We start from the raw sequence: 15,894 nt of genomic DNA on the forward strand, positions 1-15,894 counted from the left end.
ATCCCAGACGGGGCGGCCGGGCAGAGGCGCTCCTCACCTCCCAGACGGGGCGGCCGGGCAGAGGCACTCCTCACCTCCCAGACGGGGCGGCCGGGCAGAGGTAAAAAGGGTTTATAACTGCATCTACTATAATAACAAAATGTAAGCAACCTTGCGCTAGGTACTGAACAATTTCATAGCTTTGAACTCTCCAAAATGTTCTAGAAGCCAATACAGAAAACCCAAAAATCTCAGTTTTTGTTTGCAGAAGGGGCAAGAGAACCGGTTGTGTTCGCCCTCCAAGTGCCCAGCGCCAGCATAGGGTCGGTCTAACACACAGCCCAGGCTCTGTAAACGTTTGCTAAAAGAACGAATCAACAAGGAATAAGTAATGGATAATAATAATAAATAATAATGAATCCATTCTTCCCGCGGTCGTGGGTCTGGCAGGCATAAATTCCGGCCGGGACCCCAGCGCCAGAGCATGACTCGCCTTGGCGCCTAGGAGTGGGCGGGGCTTCCCTGGGGTGCCGCCCACGTCGGGCGGGACCTGAGGGGGCGCTGGAGGGGCGGGGCGTCCATGAGGTCCCGCCCATGCGGGGGCGGGGCCTGCGGCGCGCGGGAAGTGGCGCGCGCTGCGCGGGAGGTGACGGTGCCTCTGTCCGAGTCCCTGCAGGTACGGCTTCCTGGGGCTGGCCCGGGCAGCTCCGCGGCTCTTTTGGTAGTGTCGGTCCGGGGCCAGAGGCCTTCGCCGAGGGCGGGCCCCTGGGCCCCGGGATAGCTCCGGTGCGGCGCGCGTTGGGGCGGCGGGGCCCCGTCCATCCCCGGCCTCGCGCGGCCTCCTCCCGGCGGCCTCAGTCCCAGCTTCCCGGGCCCAGCGCCCGGTCCCTGGGAAAGGAGGGGTTCTCCTCTCGCCCCGCTGCCCCGGTCCCCTACCCCGTTTGGCCCCCTCTTCCAGGAGGCTTCTCCCGGGGCGGGGCCCCTCCCCGGGCTCTCAGGGCGCGCCCCTAGCCCCTACTAAGCGGGGACAGGCCGTGCAGACGGCCGGGGCCCCTAGGTAGCCTTTACCTGGGTGTTTCGTTTTGCTTTTCTGGATGTAGCGTCGTATCATAAACTTGTGGATGTCAGGACCCAGCGAAGCATTTTAGGTGGAGCTAGCAAGGTGTTATTGTCAGATGGCAACGTTAACATCCTTTCCCAATGCAGTGTGCATTTTAAATGGCTCCTGACCCCTATTCAACGCTCAATAACCCTTTGCTGCTGTTAACACTGTTGTTTAATCCATCACCAGCATTTTGCAGCTTTCTTCTGTCTTGAAGAAGTAGAACGGTGCCCGAGAAACGTTTTGCCCCTTCGAGACTCAGGAGGATGAAAGTCATCACTTGTGAAATAGCCTGGCACAACAAGGAGCCCGTGTACAGCCTGGACTTCCAGCATGGGACGGCTGGGAGGATCCACAGACTGGCGTCTGCCGGCGTGGACACCGCTGTCAGGGTAAACTGGGGCAGAGATAGACATCCGGGAACACTGCTTGAAGCAATAGTTTTCATTCTTTTATTTAAAACCAATGTCGGCTGGGCGCGGTGACTTACGTCTGTAATCCCAGTGCTTTGGGAGGCTGAGGTGAGAGGATTGCTTGAGTCTAGGAGTTGGACACCAGCCTGGGCAACAGCCAGAAATGAAAAAGTAGCGGGACGTGGCAGTGTGCAGCTGTAGGCCCAGCTACTTGGGAAGTTGAAGTGAGAGGATCACTTGAGCCTAGGAGTTTGAAGCAAGGCGAGATTGCACCACTGCACTCCAGCCTGGGTGACAGAGCCAGACCCTTCTCTTAAGTAAATGAATGAATTAACGTATGTCAACAAATTCAAACTACTTTGTCATCTAGCCCAGAATGCTAAATTTCCAGGGCCTGCGGTGAACAATGAAAGCAAAAGAGAGCTGCTTTCTTTCTTTTTTTTTTTTTTGAGACGGAGTCTTGCTCTGTTGCCCAGGTAGGAGTGCAGTGGTGCAATCTCGACTTACTGCAACCTCTGCCTCCCAGGTTCAAGCTATTCTCCTGCCTCAGCCTCCCAAATAACTGGGACTACAGCCGCTCATCACCATACCTGGCTAATTTTTGTATTTTTAGTAGAGATGGGGTTTTACCTTGTTGGCCAGGCTGGTCTCAAACTCCTGACCTCAGGTGATCCACCCACCTTGGCCTCCCAAAGTGCTGGGATTACAGGCCTGAGCCACCATGCCCGGCTCTGCTTTCTTATTTGATTCATTTTCCCTAGATTATTGTAACTGGATGTTCATTGTTTTGGGATCCTGATCCTGGTTCCTACTGGGTAACAAGTTGCTCTAGAAAGAAGGCGGAGGGGGACAGTAGACATTTATGTTTTAGATAGGGAGTTCTTTGATTTTATGTTTCAAAAGAAAAACTAAATTTTCTTTCTGAAAATAAGCATAGTTTTTATTTTTTTATTTTTATTTATTTATTTATTTTTTGAGACAGGGTCTTACTCTGTCGCCCAGGCTGGAGTGCAGTGGCCTGATCTTGGCTCAGTGCAGCCCCAACCTCTGGGGCTCAAGTGATCTTCCCTCTTCAGCCTCCCAGGTAACTGGAACTACAGGCATGTGTCATCGCACTTGGCTAATTTTTAAAATTTTCTGTAGAGACTAGGTCTCACTATGTTTCCAGGCTGGTCTCGAACTCTTGGCCTCAAGTGATTTACCCACCTCGGCCTCCTAAACTGCTGGGATTACAGTTGTGAGCCACCGCACCCAGCCCATAGTATTGTTTTAATACAGACAGTATAATATGTGCCCATTCTGTGTTTTTCAAATGAATGTGTTGGTGTCGACAGATCTGGAAGGTAGAAAAGGGACCAGATGGAAAAGCCATCGTGGAATTTTTGTCCAATCTTGCTCGTCATACCAAAGCCGTCAATGTTGTGCGTTTTTCTCCAACTGGGGAAATTTTAGCATCGGGAGGAGATGGTGAGTATTGCTGTCCTTCAGAGATTCTTCAGGAACCAGATAGATACCTGTGTGTCTTGTGTCAGATAGTGAGATTTGAGCTGGATATGCTTTTTTTTTTTTGAGATAGAGTTTCGCTCTTGTTCCCCAGGCTGGAGTGCAGTGGTGCAATCTCGACTCACTGCAACCTCTGCCTCCTGGGTTCAAGCGATTCTCCTGCCTCAGCCTCCTGAGTAGCTGGGATTACAGGCACCTGCCACCATGTCGGGCTAATTTTTTTTTTGCGTTTTTAGTAGAGACGGGGTTTCATCATGTTGGTCAGGCTGATCTTGAACTCCTGACCTCAGGTGATCCACCTGCCTTGGCCTCCCAAAGTGCTGGGATTACAGGCGTGAGCCACTGCGCCCGGCCTGGATATGCTTTTTAGTTCAGGTGGGGCTGACCCTCTCAATCTGTCATTTAGGTAGTTCAGTAAAATACTATTCTAGGTAATGTGGTAGAGTCGGGGAGGGAGGACAGCAAGATGAAACCGGGAACACCTGTTTGAAAACAGCTGCTTTCCCTCTAGCTCCCACCAGGCTGTTCCAAGACAAGATGGAAAGGCACTTACCATTCTGTCACATCCCAAGCAAGGCGACTGTTCTGGTTTTGTTTGATTGTTAGTTTAACATCTGTGGTGATCAGAGTCAGTTCTGTGTCTCTGTGTAATTAATTAATTGGCTTTAGGACTGTGTTATTAATTAATTGGCTTTGGGAGTTTTTTTTTTTTTTTTTGAGACAGTCTCACTCTGTCACCTAGGCTGGAGTGCAGTGGCAGGTTTAAGCGATTCTCCTGCTTCAGCCTCACGAGTAGCTGGGATTACAGGCGCCCACCACCACCCCTGGCTAATTTTTGTATTTTTAGTAGAGATGGGGTTTCGCTGAGTCAGCCAGGCTGGTCTTGAACTCCTGAGCTCAGGCAATCTGCCTGCCTCGGCCTCCCAAAGTGCTAGGATTACAGGCGTGAGCCACCGTGCCCGGGCTATTTGGGCATGAATTCTAAAGTGGGATATGAAAGAATTCAGCAATGGCGAAGCTCCTCATGGAGGGGTGCCATGCTCAGAAGTGCAGCGTGCCCTCCCACTGGCCCCTCTTCAGTGGGCCCTGAGTAGCTGCTCGTGTTTGATCTCCCTATAAGAAAAGCAGTAGCTGAAAAGCACATAAGCTGCCAACACTGTGGAAACCCCCGCAATGCTCCCTTTCTTCACAGTGACATACTTGTTGTAATACCTATAGTAGCCTCTGAAACGCTCCAGCAGTGCCCGTCGGGGTAAGATCCCACATCGGTACCCAGCTTGGCAGCTCCTCTGGTTTGACATCCTTGTGTTTTCTCCCGTTCCCTGCTGTGACTGATGCTGCTTCGGAGTCCTGGTGTCTGCAGTGCTGGGCTGCTGGAGGGTGCTGGGGAGGGAGCATACCAGGAGTGTCGTTAATGAGTGGCCTTGTGATTTGTGCTTGCTTGTTTGGTGGGAATAGATTGATTCTTGTTTTCTGCCTGTGCTTAAATGGGATAAAACTATATGGAAAAAGTAAACCAGGCTGGGCGTCGTCAGTCATACATGTTGTAATCCCAGCACTTTGGGAGACTAAGGCAGGTGGATCATTTGGGGTCAGGAGTTCAAGACCAGCCTGGCCAATATAGTGAGACCTCGTCTCTACTAAAAATACAAAAATTAGCTGGGCATGGTGGCGCACTCCTATAATCCTATAGCTACTCGGGAGGCTGAGGCGGAGAATCGCTGGAACCTGGGAGGTGGAGGTTGCACTGAGCCAAGATTGGGCCATTGCACTCCAGCCTGGGCAACAGAGTGAGACTCTGTCTCAAAAAAAAAAAAAACAAAAAAAAACCTTTTTACCATACTTTAAAACAATCTAGAAACTATTACAAAATAAAACAGAAATCTAGTTTTTTTTTTGCAGAAGGAGGAAAAGAGACCTGGTTGAGTTCAGTGCCATGATGCCCACAGTGCATGAAGGAGTGTGTGTGTGTGTGTGTGTGTGTGCACGTGCACACTGATTTGTAGAGGGAAAGGTGAGGAGCAGGAGCACCACCTGGGGGTGGCTACCTGCTGTCTGCCATGAGGTTGCACATGGCAGCCCCCATTTTCCAAAGTCCCTTGGCCTTGGAGGCCCAGAAACCTGCTGTTGTCAGCACATGGAGAGTGTTCATCCATCAGGGCCAATGGCATCTTAACCAAGCTCCCAGACTAATGTGTGCGACTAGGATTCCAGTTAACTTAGCATGGGAATGCAGGCTGGGTGCAGTGGCTCACGCCTGTAATCCCAGCACTTTGGGAGGCTGAGGTGGGCAGATCACCTGAGGTCAGGAGTTCGAGACCAGCCTGACCAATATGGAGAAACCCCGTCTCTACTAAAAATACAAAATTAGCTGGGTGTGGTGGTGCATGCCTGTAGTCCCAGCTATTCGGGAGGCTGAGGCAGGAGAATCGCCTGAACCCGGGAGGTGAAGGTTGTGGTGAGCCAAGATCGCACCATTGCACTCCAGCCTGGGCAATAAGAGTGAAACTCCGTCTCAAAAAATAAAAAAGAAAAAAAAAGAATGGGAATGCGTATGTCCTCACAACCTCATTCATTCACTCTCCTGCTGTGCACATTCCTAAAAGGGAAGCTATGCGATGGTCAGAAGGTTACGTGGTAATCGTAGAGTCGGAATGTGGGGAGTTATTGGACTTAGACAATGGGTGACAATCAGGTACTCAGGCTAAAGTACCTGATATCTAGAATGATATCAATAGCTGACACTTAACATGGGGCTTACTATCTGCCAGCCATTGTGTTGTAAGTGTGTTATACACATTGGCCAATTTAATCCTCACAACAGCCTGTGAGGTAGATATATTGTTATCCCCATTTTTGAGACAGGGTCTTGCTCTGTCACTCAGGCTAGAGTGCAGTGGCAAGATCAGGACTCACTGCAGCCTCCACCTCCCGGGCTCAAGTGATCCTCCCACCTCAGCCTCCTGTGTAGTGGGACCAGAGGTGTGTGCTGCCACACCTGGCTAATTCTTTTGATTTTTAGTAGAGACAAGGTCTTGCTCTCTTGCCCAGGCTGGTCTTGAGCTCCTGGGCTAAAACAACCCTTCCATCTCAGCCTCCCAAAAGTGCTGGCATTACAGGCATGAGCCACCCCACCCTGCCTATTATCTCCATTTACAGGTGAGGAAACTGAGACATCAAGATGCTAAGTGACTTGCTGAAGGTTTCTCAGCTAGGAACATTTGCCAACCCTTGCACTGGGGGTTCTTTGCTGTTTTGTTTTTCTATTCAGCTATTTATAGGTTATGCCTTCAGATTTGTTAATGTAGCCAGTCATTTTGCAGTGGCATTTGCTGGCCTAGGGACCCTTCTGTTTAAGGTGATTTTGTATAGCTCTGATCTATTACGAATTTGATTTTGGAGTTTTAGCCCAGAAGGCAATTTGCCTACTTTCCCTGTTGAAATGCTTGGAAGTAAATCATCCTGGCCATAGTGTCCACTGAACAACATAAATGTTGTTTTAATACCCTAAAAATCCTGATGTGTAGCTAATTTTTTTTGTATTTTTAGTAGAGACAGTTAGCCAGGATGGTCCCGGGAGGCAGAGGTTGCAGTGAGCCAAGATCGCGCCACTGCACTCCAGCCTGGGCGACAGGGTGAGACTCCTTCTCAAAAAAAAAAAAAAAAAAAAGAAAAGAAAAATCCTGACATGAAGGAGTGTGGGTGAAGCGTGGATCACTGTTACTGAATCGCTCTGCAGACGCTGTCATCCTGTTGTGGAAGGTGAATGATAACAAGGAGCCGGAGCAGATCACTTTTCAGGATGAGGACGAGGCCCAGCTGAACAAGGAGAACTGGACGGTTGTGAAGACTCTGCGGTAACTTGGGAGGGACCATGGCAGTGATCTCTCTTTATGATGAGTGCATTAAATGGAATATACCTTTTGACTTTTTTTTTCTTTTCTTTTGAGATAGGGTCTCACTGTCGCCCAGGCTGGAGTGCTGTACTGTCATCACAGTACCCTGCAGCCTTGACTTCCCAGGCTCAAGTGATCCTCTCACCTCCCAAATAGCTGGGACTACAGGTGCATGCTACCATGCCCTGCTAATTTTTAAATTTTTTGTGGAGACAGTCTCACTATGTTGCCCAGGCTGGTCTAATTTAGAAGTTTTATTTATGTGAAACAGTCCTAAGACAATAGTTTTAAAGGATGAAAGCATAATTAAAATGGATTTTCTTAGTTTCTGCTATAAATTTTTCTTAGTAAAAAGTATTCCATTTTAAAGATACAGCTATCCTTTTTTTTTTTTTTTTTTTGAGATGGAGTTTTGCTGTTGCTGCCCAGGCTGGAGTGCAATGGCATGATCTCGGCTCACCGCAACCTCCGCCTCCTGGGTTCAAGTGATTCTCCTACCTCAGCCTCCCGAGTAGCTGGGATTACAGGCATGCACCACTATGCCCAGCTGATTTTTTTGTGTTTTTAGTAGAGACGGGGTTTCTCCATGTTGGTCAGGCTGGTCTCAAACTCCCGACCTCAGATGATCCGCCCACCTTGGCCTCCCAAAGTGCTGTGATTACAGGCATGAGCCACCGCGACCGGTCAGATATAGCTATCCTTGAAAGTAGTTTTTTATAGCTATAGCTAATATAGTGCCAGTGGAAATTTTGGAATCTCATTTTAATGTGTAGTTCTGGAGCTTGCCCTTATATTTTTGATAACTTGTCCCTTTTTGAGTTAATAATTGCTTTTTGTTTTGTTTTGTTTTGTTTTGAGACGGAGTCTCACTCTGTTGCGCAGGCTGGAGTGCAGTGGCATGATCTCGGCTCACTGCAATCTCCGCCTCCTGGGTTCAGGGGATTCTCCTGCCTCAGGCCCCAAGTAGCAGGGACTACAGGTGTGCGCCACCACGCCTGGCTATTTTTTTTTTGTTTTGGCTAAGTTTTTTTTTTTTTGAGACGGAGTCTCACTCTGTCGCCAGGCTGGAGTGTAGTGGCGCGATCTTGGCTCGCTGCAATCTCTGCCTCCCAGGTTCAAGCGATTCCTCTGCCTCAGCCTCCTGAGCAGCTGGGTCTGCAGGTGTGCACCACCACGCCTGGCTAATTTTTTGTATTTTAGTAGAGACGTGGTTTCACCATGTTGGCCAGGATGGTCTCTATCTCCCAACCTTGTGATATGCGTGCCTCGGCCTCCCAAAGTGCTTGGATTACAGGCGTGAGCCACCGCACCTGGCTGATTTTTGTATTTTGAGTAGATTTGGGGTTTTACCATGTTAGTCAGGCTGACCTTGAACTCCTAACCACAGGCAGTCTGTCTACCTTGGCCTCCCAAAGTGCTGGGATTACAGTCGTAAGCTGCTATACCTGGGGATAATTGCTTTTTTCCTCTTTGTTTTTGGATTCTAGGGGCCACTTAGAAGATGTGTATGATATTTGCTGGGCAACTGATGGGAATTTAATGGCTTCTGCCTCTGTGGATAACACAGCCATCATATGGGATGTCAGCAAAGGTAAATGATATATTTTTGTTATTAGCAGGAAGAAATATTCTAAGCATCTATAAAAGCCTAAAAGTCTAACTTGCTTTAAGTTTTTTTTTTTTTTTTGAGACAGGATCTCGCTCTGCCGCCTAGGCTGGAGTGCAGTGGTGCGATCTCGGTTCACTGCAACCTCTGCTTCCTAGGTTCAAGTGATCCTCCTGCCTCAGTCTCCCAAGTAGCTGGGACTACAGGCATGCACCACCACATCCAGTTAATTTTTGTATTTTTAGTAGAGACGGGGTTTCATCATGTTGGCCAGGCTGGTCTCAAACTCCTAACCTCAGGTGATCCGCCCGCCTCAGCCTCCCAAAGTGCTGGGATTACAGGCATGAACCACCGCCCCTGGCCCTAACTTGCCTTAACTTTATTTTTTATTTTTATTTTTTTGGAGATGGAGTTTCGCTCTTGTCCAGGTTGGAGTGCAGTGTCACAATCTTGGCTCACTGAAATCTCCACCTCCTGGGTTCAAGCGATTCTCCTGCCTCAGCATCCCGAGTAGCTGGACTACAGGTGTCTGCCACCACACCTGGCTAATTTTTGTATCATTAACAGAGATGAGGTTTCACCGTTGGCCAGTCTGGTCTCGATCTCCTGACCTCAGGTGATCCACCTGCCTCCGCCTCCCAAAGTGCTGGGATTACAGGCATGAGCCACCACACCCAGCCTACTTGCTTTAACTTTAAAAGCAACACAAAAAATTGTTTTAGTGAACTAAAGTAGGTGGTTGGCTCAACAGGATAGGGATTAGTCTCCTATGCCATGGATTGTCAGAGGGTAAGAGGCTTAGCAGTGGTGCTGCAAGTTACTGATGCTGAGGCCAGGCAAATCCCACATGGTGGGGCCAGCAGATAAGATGACAGGCCTGGGCCCTGCCTTTATGGAGGTTAGGATCTCGGGAAGATTAACAAGTCACTTATAATTTATAGGGCATTGCATGCTACTTGATGGGGTAGGTGAGATCAGGTTTCCATTTTAGAAGATCAAGGAAAGCCAGGGACATTGTGTTCTCTAGTTGGGGAGACAGTGGACATGTGAAAAGTTATAGTGGTATAAAAATAGCTGTGAAGTGCCAAAAGCAAGTGGTGGCTAACTCCTAATCACTTTTATCCCCCGCCATCCTTTACTCAAACTTTGTTTTCTCCCAAACCTCTTCCTGCCAATTCTACAACTCAAGAACCTGGGTACGGCAGTTGTTGTTGGCTGCCCCTGCAGCACTGTGTCAGCCCAGTTCTCATCCAGTCTATAAAAATTTTTGCTCTTTTTAGTTCCATGCTGTCCAGCCAAGCCATCCTCCATCCTCCATTCTGTCTTGTTTTGTGTTTTTTTTTAGATGGAGTCTCCCTCAGTCGCCCAGGCTGGAGTGCAGTGGTGCGATCTCGGCTCGCTGCAACCTCTGCCTCCTGGTTTCAACAATTCTTCTGCCTCAGCCCTCAAAGTAGCTGGGATTACAGGCGCCCGCCACCACTCCCAGCTAATTTTTGTATTTTTAGTAGAGACGGGGTTTGCCCATGTTGGCCAGGCTGGTCTCAAACTCCTGACCTGAAGCGATCTGCCTGCATCGGCCTCCCAAAGTGCTGAGATTACAGGCATGAGCCATTGAGATTGGCCAGGATTTTAGGTTTTATCATAAGTGTGATGGGTTGTTACTGAACCTCACCAAAAACCTCAAAAAAAAAAAAAAAAAAGAAAGGAAAGAATGACTTGTCAGGCACAGTGGCTCACGCCTGTAATCCCAGCACTTTGGGAGGATTGCTCAAGCCTAGGAGTTCAAGACCAGCATGGGCAACATGGCAAAACCCTCTCTCTACCAAAAAAATACAAAAATTAGCTGGGTGTGGTAGTACATGCCTATAGTCCCAGCTACTAGGGCTGCTGAGTCTCTTGAGCCTGGGAAGTTGAGGCTGCAGTGAGCTCTGACGGCGCCACTGCACTCCAGCCTGGGCAACAGAACCACACCCAGTCTCAAAAAAAAAGAAAAAAAAGGAATGGCCAAGGCTTCATAACTCTCGTCTTTTTGTGCAGGCGATCTCTGTGTGCTAAATATTTTTCCCGAAGTCCCTTTTCCATCCCTGTTCGCATTGTCTTCTCTGGGCCCTCCTCATCTCTCTCCTGGTCTACTCGGTCACCTCCTCACTAGCGACCCTCTTTGTCATCTTCTAAACCTGTTTCACCTTTAAAATGCAGACAACTTCTCAGCTCGAATACTCACAGCCTTTTCCTTACACATAAGGTCTCTGTAATACTTCTCCTTTCCTCCTTATCTTCTGTTCTTGGCCCTCCTCTGTACCCATTAGCAGTTCTCAGCTACCCCTCCCTGCTCCACATTCACTTCGCTAAGCTGTCTTAACCCGGGGATTCCCTGACAATACCTTCTTCCACCCTTCATCCCCTCTTCATCCTGCCTGACCTGGGGAACTGAACTGAGATCTTCTCAGACCCTCTGCCCTGTGCTGTCAGCTCCCCTCCCCCAGTCCACATGTGTGATACTTGCCTGTTGATGGGTCTGTCTGATCTGTGAGCTCCCTGAGGGTGGGGACTGCGTGAAGTCATCTTTGTGACCCCAGAGCCTGACACAGGGTTTAGTACAGAGTCTGTTACTTACTGCCTGCTGAGTGATGCATGGTAAAGGGAATAATATTTAAGTCATAGTTTATACTATTTGGGCTCAAATAGGTTTTGATAATGCTGTTTTGGTGTGTGTGTTTTTTTTTGTAGGACAAAAGATATCAATTTTTAATGAACATAAAAGTTATGTCCAAGGAGTAACCTGGGACCCTTTGGGTCAATATGTTGCTACTCTGAGCTGTGACAGGTACATTCAGCTTTGGCATTTACTTGGAACTTCTTTGTATTTACTTGAAATTTTCTGAAGAGAAGTATTTATCGCAACTTAACCAAGATTTATCATAGTCTAGCTTTGATTCTTTTATTCTTCTTTTCATACTCATTCTTACAACATAATCAGAAATTGGAAATTAATTAGGACAAGTGCCTTACACGAAGTTTGTACTTAGTAAATCTTTTTTTTTTTTTTTTTTTTTTAAGACAGTCTCACTCTGTCACCCAGGCAGGTGTTGTGGCGCAATCTCACAATCTCAGCTCACTGCAACCTCTGCCTCCTGGTTTCAAGCGATTCTCCTGTCTCAACTTCCCTGGTAGCTGGGATTACAGGCACATGCCACCATGCCCGGTTAATTTTTGTATTTTTAGTAGAGACAGGGTTTCACCATGTTGGTCAGGCTGTTCTCAAACTCCTAACCTCAAGTTATCTGCCCGCCTTGGCCAATGTGCTGGGATTACAGGCATGAGCCACTATGCCCGGCCCTGAACTTAGTAAATCTTTATTATTATTACTTTTTTTTTTTTTTTTTTTTTGAGAGAGGGGCTCACTCTGTCACCCAGGCTGGAGTGCAGTGGCACAATCACAGCTCACTGCAGCTTTGACCTCCTGGGCTCAAGCAATCCTCGTGCTTCAGCCCTCCAAGTAACTGGGACTATGGGTGTGCACCCGGCTAATTTTTATATTTTTTGTAAAGATGGGATTTTGCCATGTTGCCCAGGCTGGTCCCGAACTGTTGAGCTCAAGCCATCTGTCTGCCTTGGCCACCCAAAGTGCTAAGATTACAGTGATTTTTATTTTTATTTTTTTAAAATTGTTTTTTGAGACAGAGTCTCACTCTGTCACTCTGGCTGGAATGCAGTGGTGCAATCTTGGCTTACTGTAACCTCCACCTCCTAGGTTCAAGCAATTCTCCTGCCTCATCCTCCTGAGTAGCTGGGATTTCAAGTGTGTGCCACCATGCCTGGCTAATTTTTGTATTTTTAGTAGAGACAGAGTTTCACCATGTTGACGATGCTGGTCTCAAACTCCTGACCTCAGGTGACCTGCCTGCCTCGGCCTCCCAAAGTGCTGGGATTACAGGCGTGAGCCACCTCGCCCAGCCCAGTGATTTTAATGACTCCATTTAAATGGATATAAAAATAAACTATTTTTGTCGTTTCTGAAAAGAAGTCTTGTTGTTGTGTTTACTGGCATAATTGCATTTAATTGTATTGTTGGAACAAAGAGTTAAAAAAAATGAGAAGTGCCTCCTATATTACTTAATAGTCCTTTTGAATATTTATCTCACTACTTTTAATTAAAACAAATTGAATATAAGATGGCCTTGGAATAAAAGTGGTAGGGAGGAGTTAGTGTTTATTTTTCATAGAATCTTCTGTTGTATTCTAAATGCCATTTATTTTCTGACAAGTGTGTTTTATTCAGACAGTCATCAGTAAAACAATCTGATTAGCTAATGGGAGTAATGTGACTTATCAAATTTTTTTTTTTTTTCTGAGACAGAATCTCACTCTGTTGCCCAGGCTGGAGTGCAGTGGCACGATCTCAGCTTACTGCAACCTCTGCCTCCCAGGTTCAAGTGATTCTTCTGCCTCAGCCTCCCAAGTAGCGGGGATTACAGGCGCCCGCCACCATGCCCGGCTAATTTTTTGTATTTTTGGTAGAGATGGGGGTTTCACCATGTTGGCCAGGCTGGTCTCGAACTCCTGACCTCAAGTGATTCACCCGCCTCTGCCTCCCAAAGTGTAGGGATTACAGGCGTGAGCCACCACACCCGGCCTGTAATATCCTTTAGATTGTTAATACTTGCTTCCTTCTTAATTACCCAGTTGTGAATATCACTGGTAAAAGCTTTTGCAGGCTGAAAATTGTTGAGGTGGTAATAGGCTGTTGGTAATAAGTTGTTTCTGTGTGAAGCATAATTCATTTACTAGAAGTGGTAAATCAGACATGTTCTTTCTTCAGGGTGCTGCGAGTGTACAGTATACAGAAGAAGCGTGTGGCTTTCAATGTTTCGAAGATGCTGTCTGGAATAGGGGCTGAAGGAGAGGTATAAAATATTTTGCCATTCTTTTTCAGCAGCGCTTTAACTGAGACTTAGGAAGTCATGAGCTCCTCCCGTACCCTTGTGGCCAAATCACTGGCCTCAAGGAGCCGATTCCAGAACTACAATAAGGCTTCCTTTTGGACAGTCAAGGCTCAGTTACTGTGGTGGGCTAGTCTGTATGGAAATGGGGACATCTGGAGACCAGGGTAGAGCCGCTGACGGAGGACAGGACAGTGGTTTTCAACCCTGGCTGCACCGTGGAATCACCTGGGAAGAATTACAAATATGGGTGCTGGCCGGGTACGGTGGCTCATGACTGGAATCCCAGCACTTTGGGAGACTGAGGTGGGCGGATCACTTGAGGTCAGGAATTTGAGACCAGCCTGGCCAACATGGCCAAACCCCATCTCAGTGAATGACAAAAATTAGCCAGGTGTGGTGGTGCATGCCTGTAATCCCAGCTACTCGGGAGGCTGAGGCATGAGAATCACTTGAACCTGGGAGGCGGAGGTCTCAGCCGTGAGCGGAGATCATGCCACTGCACTCTAGCCTGGGCAACAGAGCAAGACTCTATTTCAAAAATAAAATGAAATAAGACTGGGCATGATGGCTCATGCCTGTAATCCCAGCACTTTGGGAGGCTGAGGCAGGTGGATCACCTGAGGTCAGGAGTTTGGGACCAGCCTGGACAACATGGTGAAACCCTGTCTCTACAAAAATACAAAATTAGCTGAGTGCATGCCTGTAATCCCGGCTATTCAGGAGGCTGAGGCAGGAGAATTGCTTGAACCTGGGAGGTGGAGGTTGCAGTGAGCTGAAATCGCACCACTGCACTCCAACCTGGGTGACAAGAGCGAAACTCAGTCTCAAAATAAATAAATAAATAAAAATAAAATAAAAATAAAAATATAGATGCCTTGGCCCCAGCCTGAGTGGCGTGATTCACTTGGCTGGAGGTAAGCAGGGCCTCCATGATTCTCAGGTGTAGCAAGGGCTGGTCACTACTGATCTGGGAAGATCCCTACACAAGGCAACAGAAGACAGGCAGGTCGAGCGTTGGATCTGTCTGGCAGCAGGCAGTTTACTATCTTGGCAGGTAGGTAGAGAGTTTTGCTAGCAGACAGCAGAGACCCAGCCAAGACACTGGTATTTAGGAATAGGAAGGATTTTGACTTTCAGAGAATTGGCAAATGAAAATAGGACCCTATTTGTAAAGGAATCAAGGCTACTGAGGCAGGCAGCGAGGTGCAGGGGAGCAAGCTGGTTACTGGCTCCACATGGGGACATGGTGCAAATGCATCCAAGGAACCAGGGTAAGGCAGTGTGGGCTGGGTGCTGACAGGCACTGAGAGGTCACACCTGTGAAGTAAGAATAGCAATGCTTGCCGAGCGTGGTGGCTCACACCTGTAATCCCAGCACTTTGGGAGGCAGAGGTGGGCAGATCACCTGAGGTCAGGAGTTCGAGACTAGCCTGGCTAACATGTTGAAACCCTGTCTCTACTAAAAATACAGAAATTTGCTGGGCATAGTGGCGCACGCCTGTAGTCCCAGCTACTCCGGTGGCTGAGGCAGGAGAATCACTGGAACCTGGGAGGTGGAGGTTGCGGTGAGCTGAGATTGCGCCATTGCACTCCAGCCTGGGCAACAAGAGCGAAACTCTGTCTCAAAAAAAAATATGTGTATATATATTTTTATATATATTATATATAATATATACTTTTATATGTTATATATTTATATTATATAGTATATATTTTTATATTATATATATAAATATATCTATTACATATATATGAATAGTAATGCCTGCTTCCTTGTGTTCTTAAGAATTAAATGCTTGTTTGTTTGTTGAGACAGTGTCTGGCTCTGTCACCCAGGCTGGAGTGCAGTGGCACGATCTTGGCTCACTGCAACCTTTGCTTCCTGGGTTCAAGCGGTTCTCCTGCCTCAGCCTCCTGAGAAGCTGGGATTACAGGCGTGTGCCACCACACTCAGATAATTTTTGTATTTTTAGTAGAGATGGGGTTTTGCTATGTTGGCCAGGCTGGTCTCGTACTCCTGGACTCAAGTGATCCGTCTGCCTCGGCCTCCCAAAGTGCTGGGATTACAGGTGTGAGCCACCATGTCTGTCAAATGCTTGATGTTTATAAATAGTAGTAAAAGTGTCCCAGACAGGTGTTAAAGAAATGTTGTTTTAAAAGATTAATGATTACCAGTTTAATAATCCACTATTTTCTTTTTTTAAAGGGTGCATTTATTAATAGCACCCTTTAGTCCTATAGTCCCAGCTACTCAGGAGGCTGAGACAGGAGTATTGCTTTGAGCCCAGAAGTTCTAGGTTGCAGTGACCTATGATTGTGCCACTGCACTCTAGCCTGGGTAACAGAGCGAGACTCTGTCTCTAAAGAGTGCATTCAGTTGGAAATTCTAATGAATCCACACAGATAGAAAGCAGAGGTCTCCTGGTCATCTTCCTACTGTCTGCCAGTC

General features: G+C 47.6%; 1 protein-coding gene across 1 annotated transcript in view; it reads left to right on the forward strand.

Moving 5' to 3' along the window:
• The first annotated feature begins 551 nt into the window (after positions 1-551).
• Positions 552-15,894, forward strand: part of CHAF1B (chromatin assembly factor 1 subunit B) — a 29,805-nt gene continuing 14,462 nt past the window's right edge. Inside the window, exons 1-7 of the mRNA XM_002830667.5 lie at positions 552-655; positions 1,271-1,473; positions 2,829-2,961; positions 6,737-6,854; positions 8,381-8,484; positions 11,230-11,326; positions 13,322-13,406. Of these exons, the coding sequence (XP_002830713.2) occupies positions 1,348-1,473; positions 2,829-2,961; positions 6,737-6,854; positions 8,381-8,484; positions 11,230-11,326; positions 13,322-13,406 (663 nt within the window). The 5' untranslated portion in view covers positions 552-655; positions 1,271-1,347. The remainder of the gene's footprint in view (positions 656-1,270; positions 1,474-2,828; positions 2,962-6,736; positions 6,855-8,380; positions 8,485-11,229; positions 11,327-13,321; positions 13,407-15,894) is intronic.

The sequence above is a fragment of the Pongo abelii genome, chromosome 22 (assembly GCF_028885655.2).
Source record: "Pongo abelii isolate AG06213 chromosome 22, NHGRI_mPonAbe1-v2.0_pri, whole genome shotgun sequence".
Classification (NCBI taxonomy): Eukaryota; Metazoa; Chordata; class Mammalia; order Primates; family Hominidae; genus Pongo; species Pongo abelii.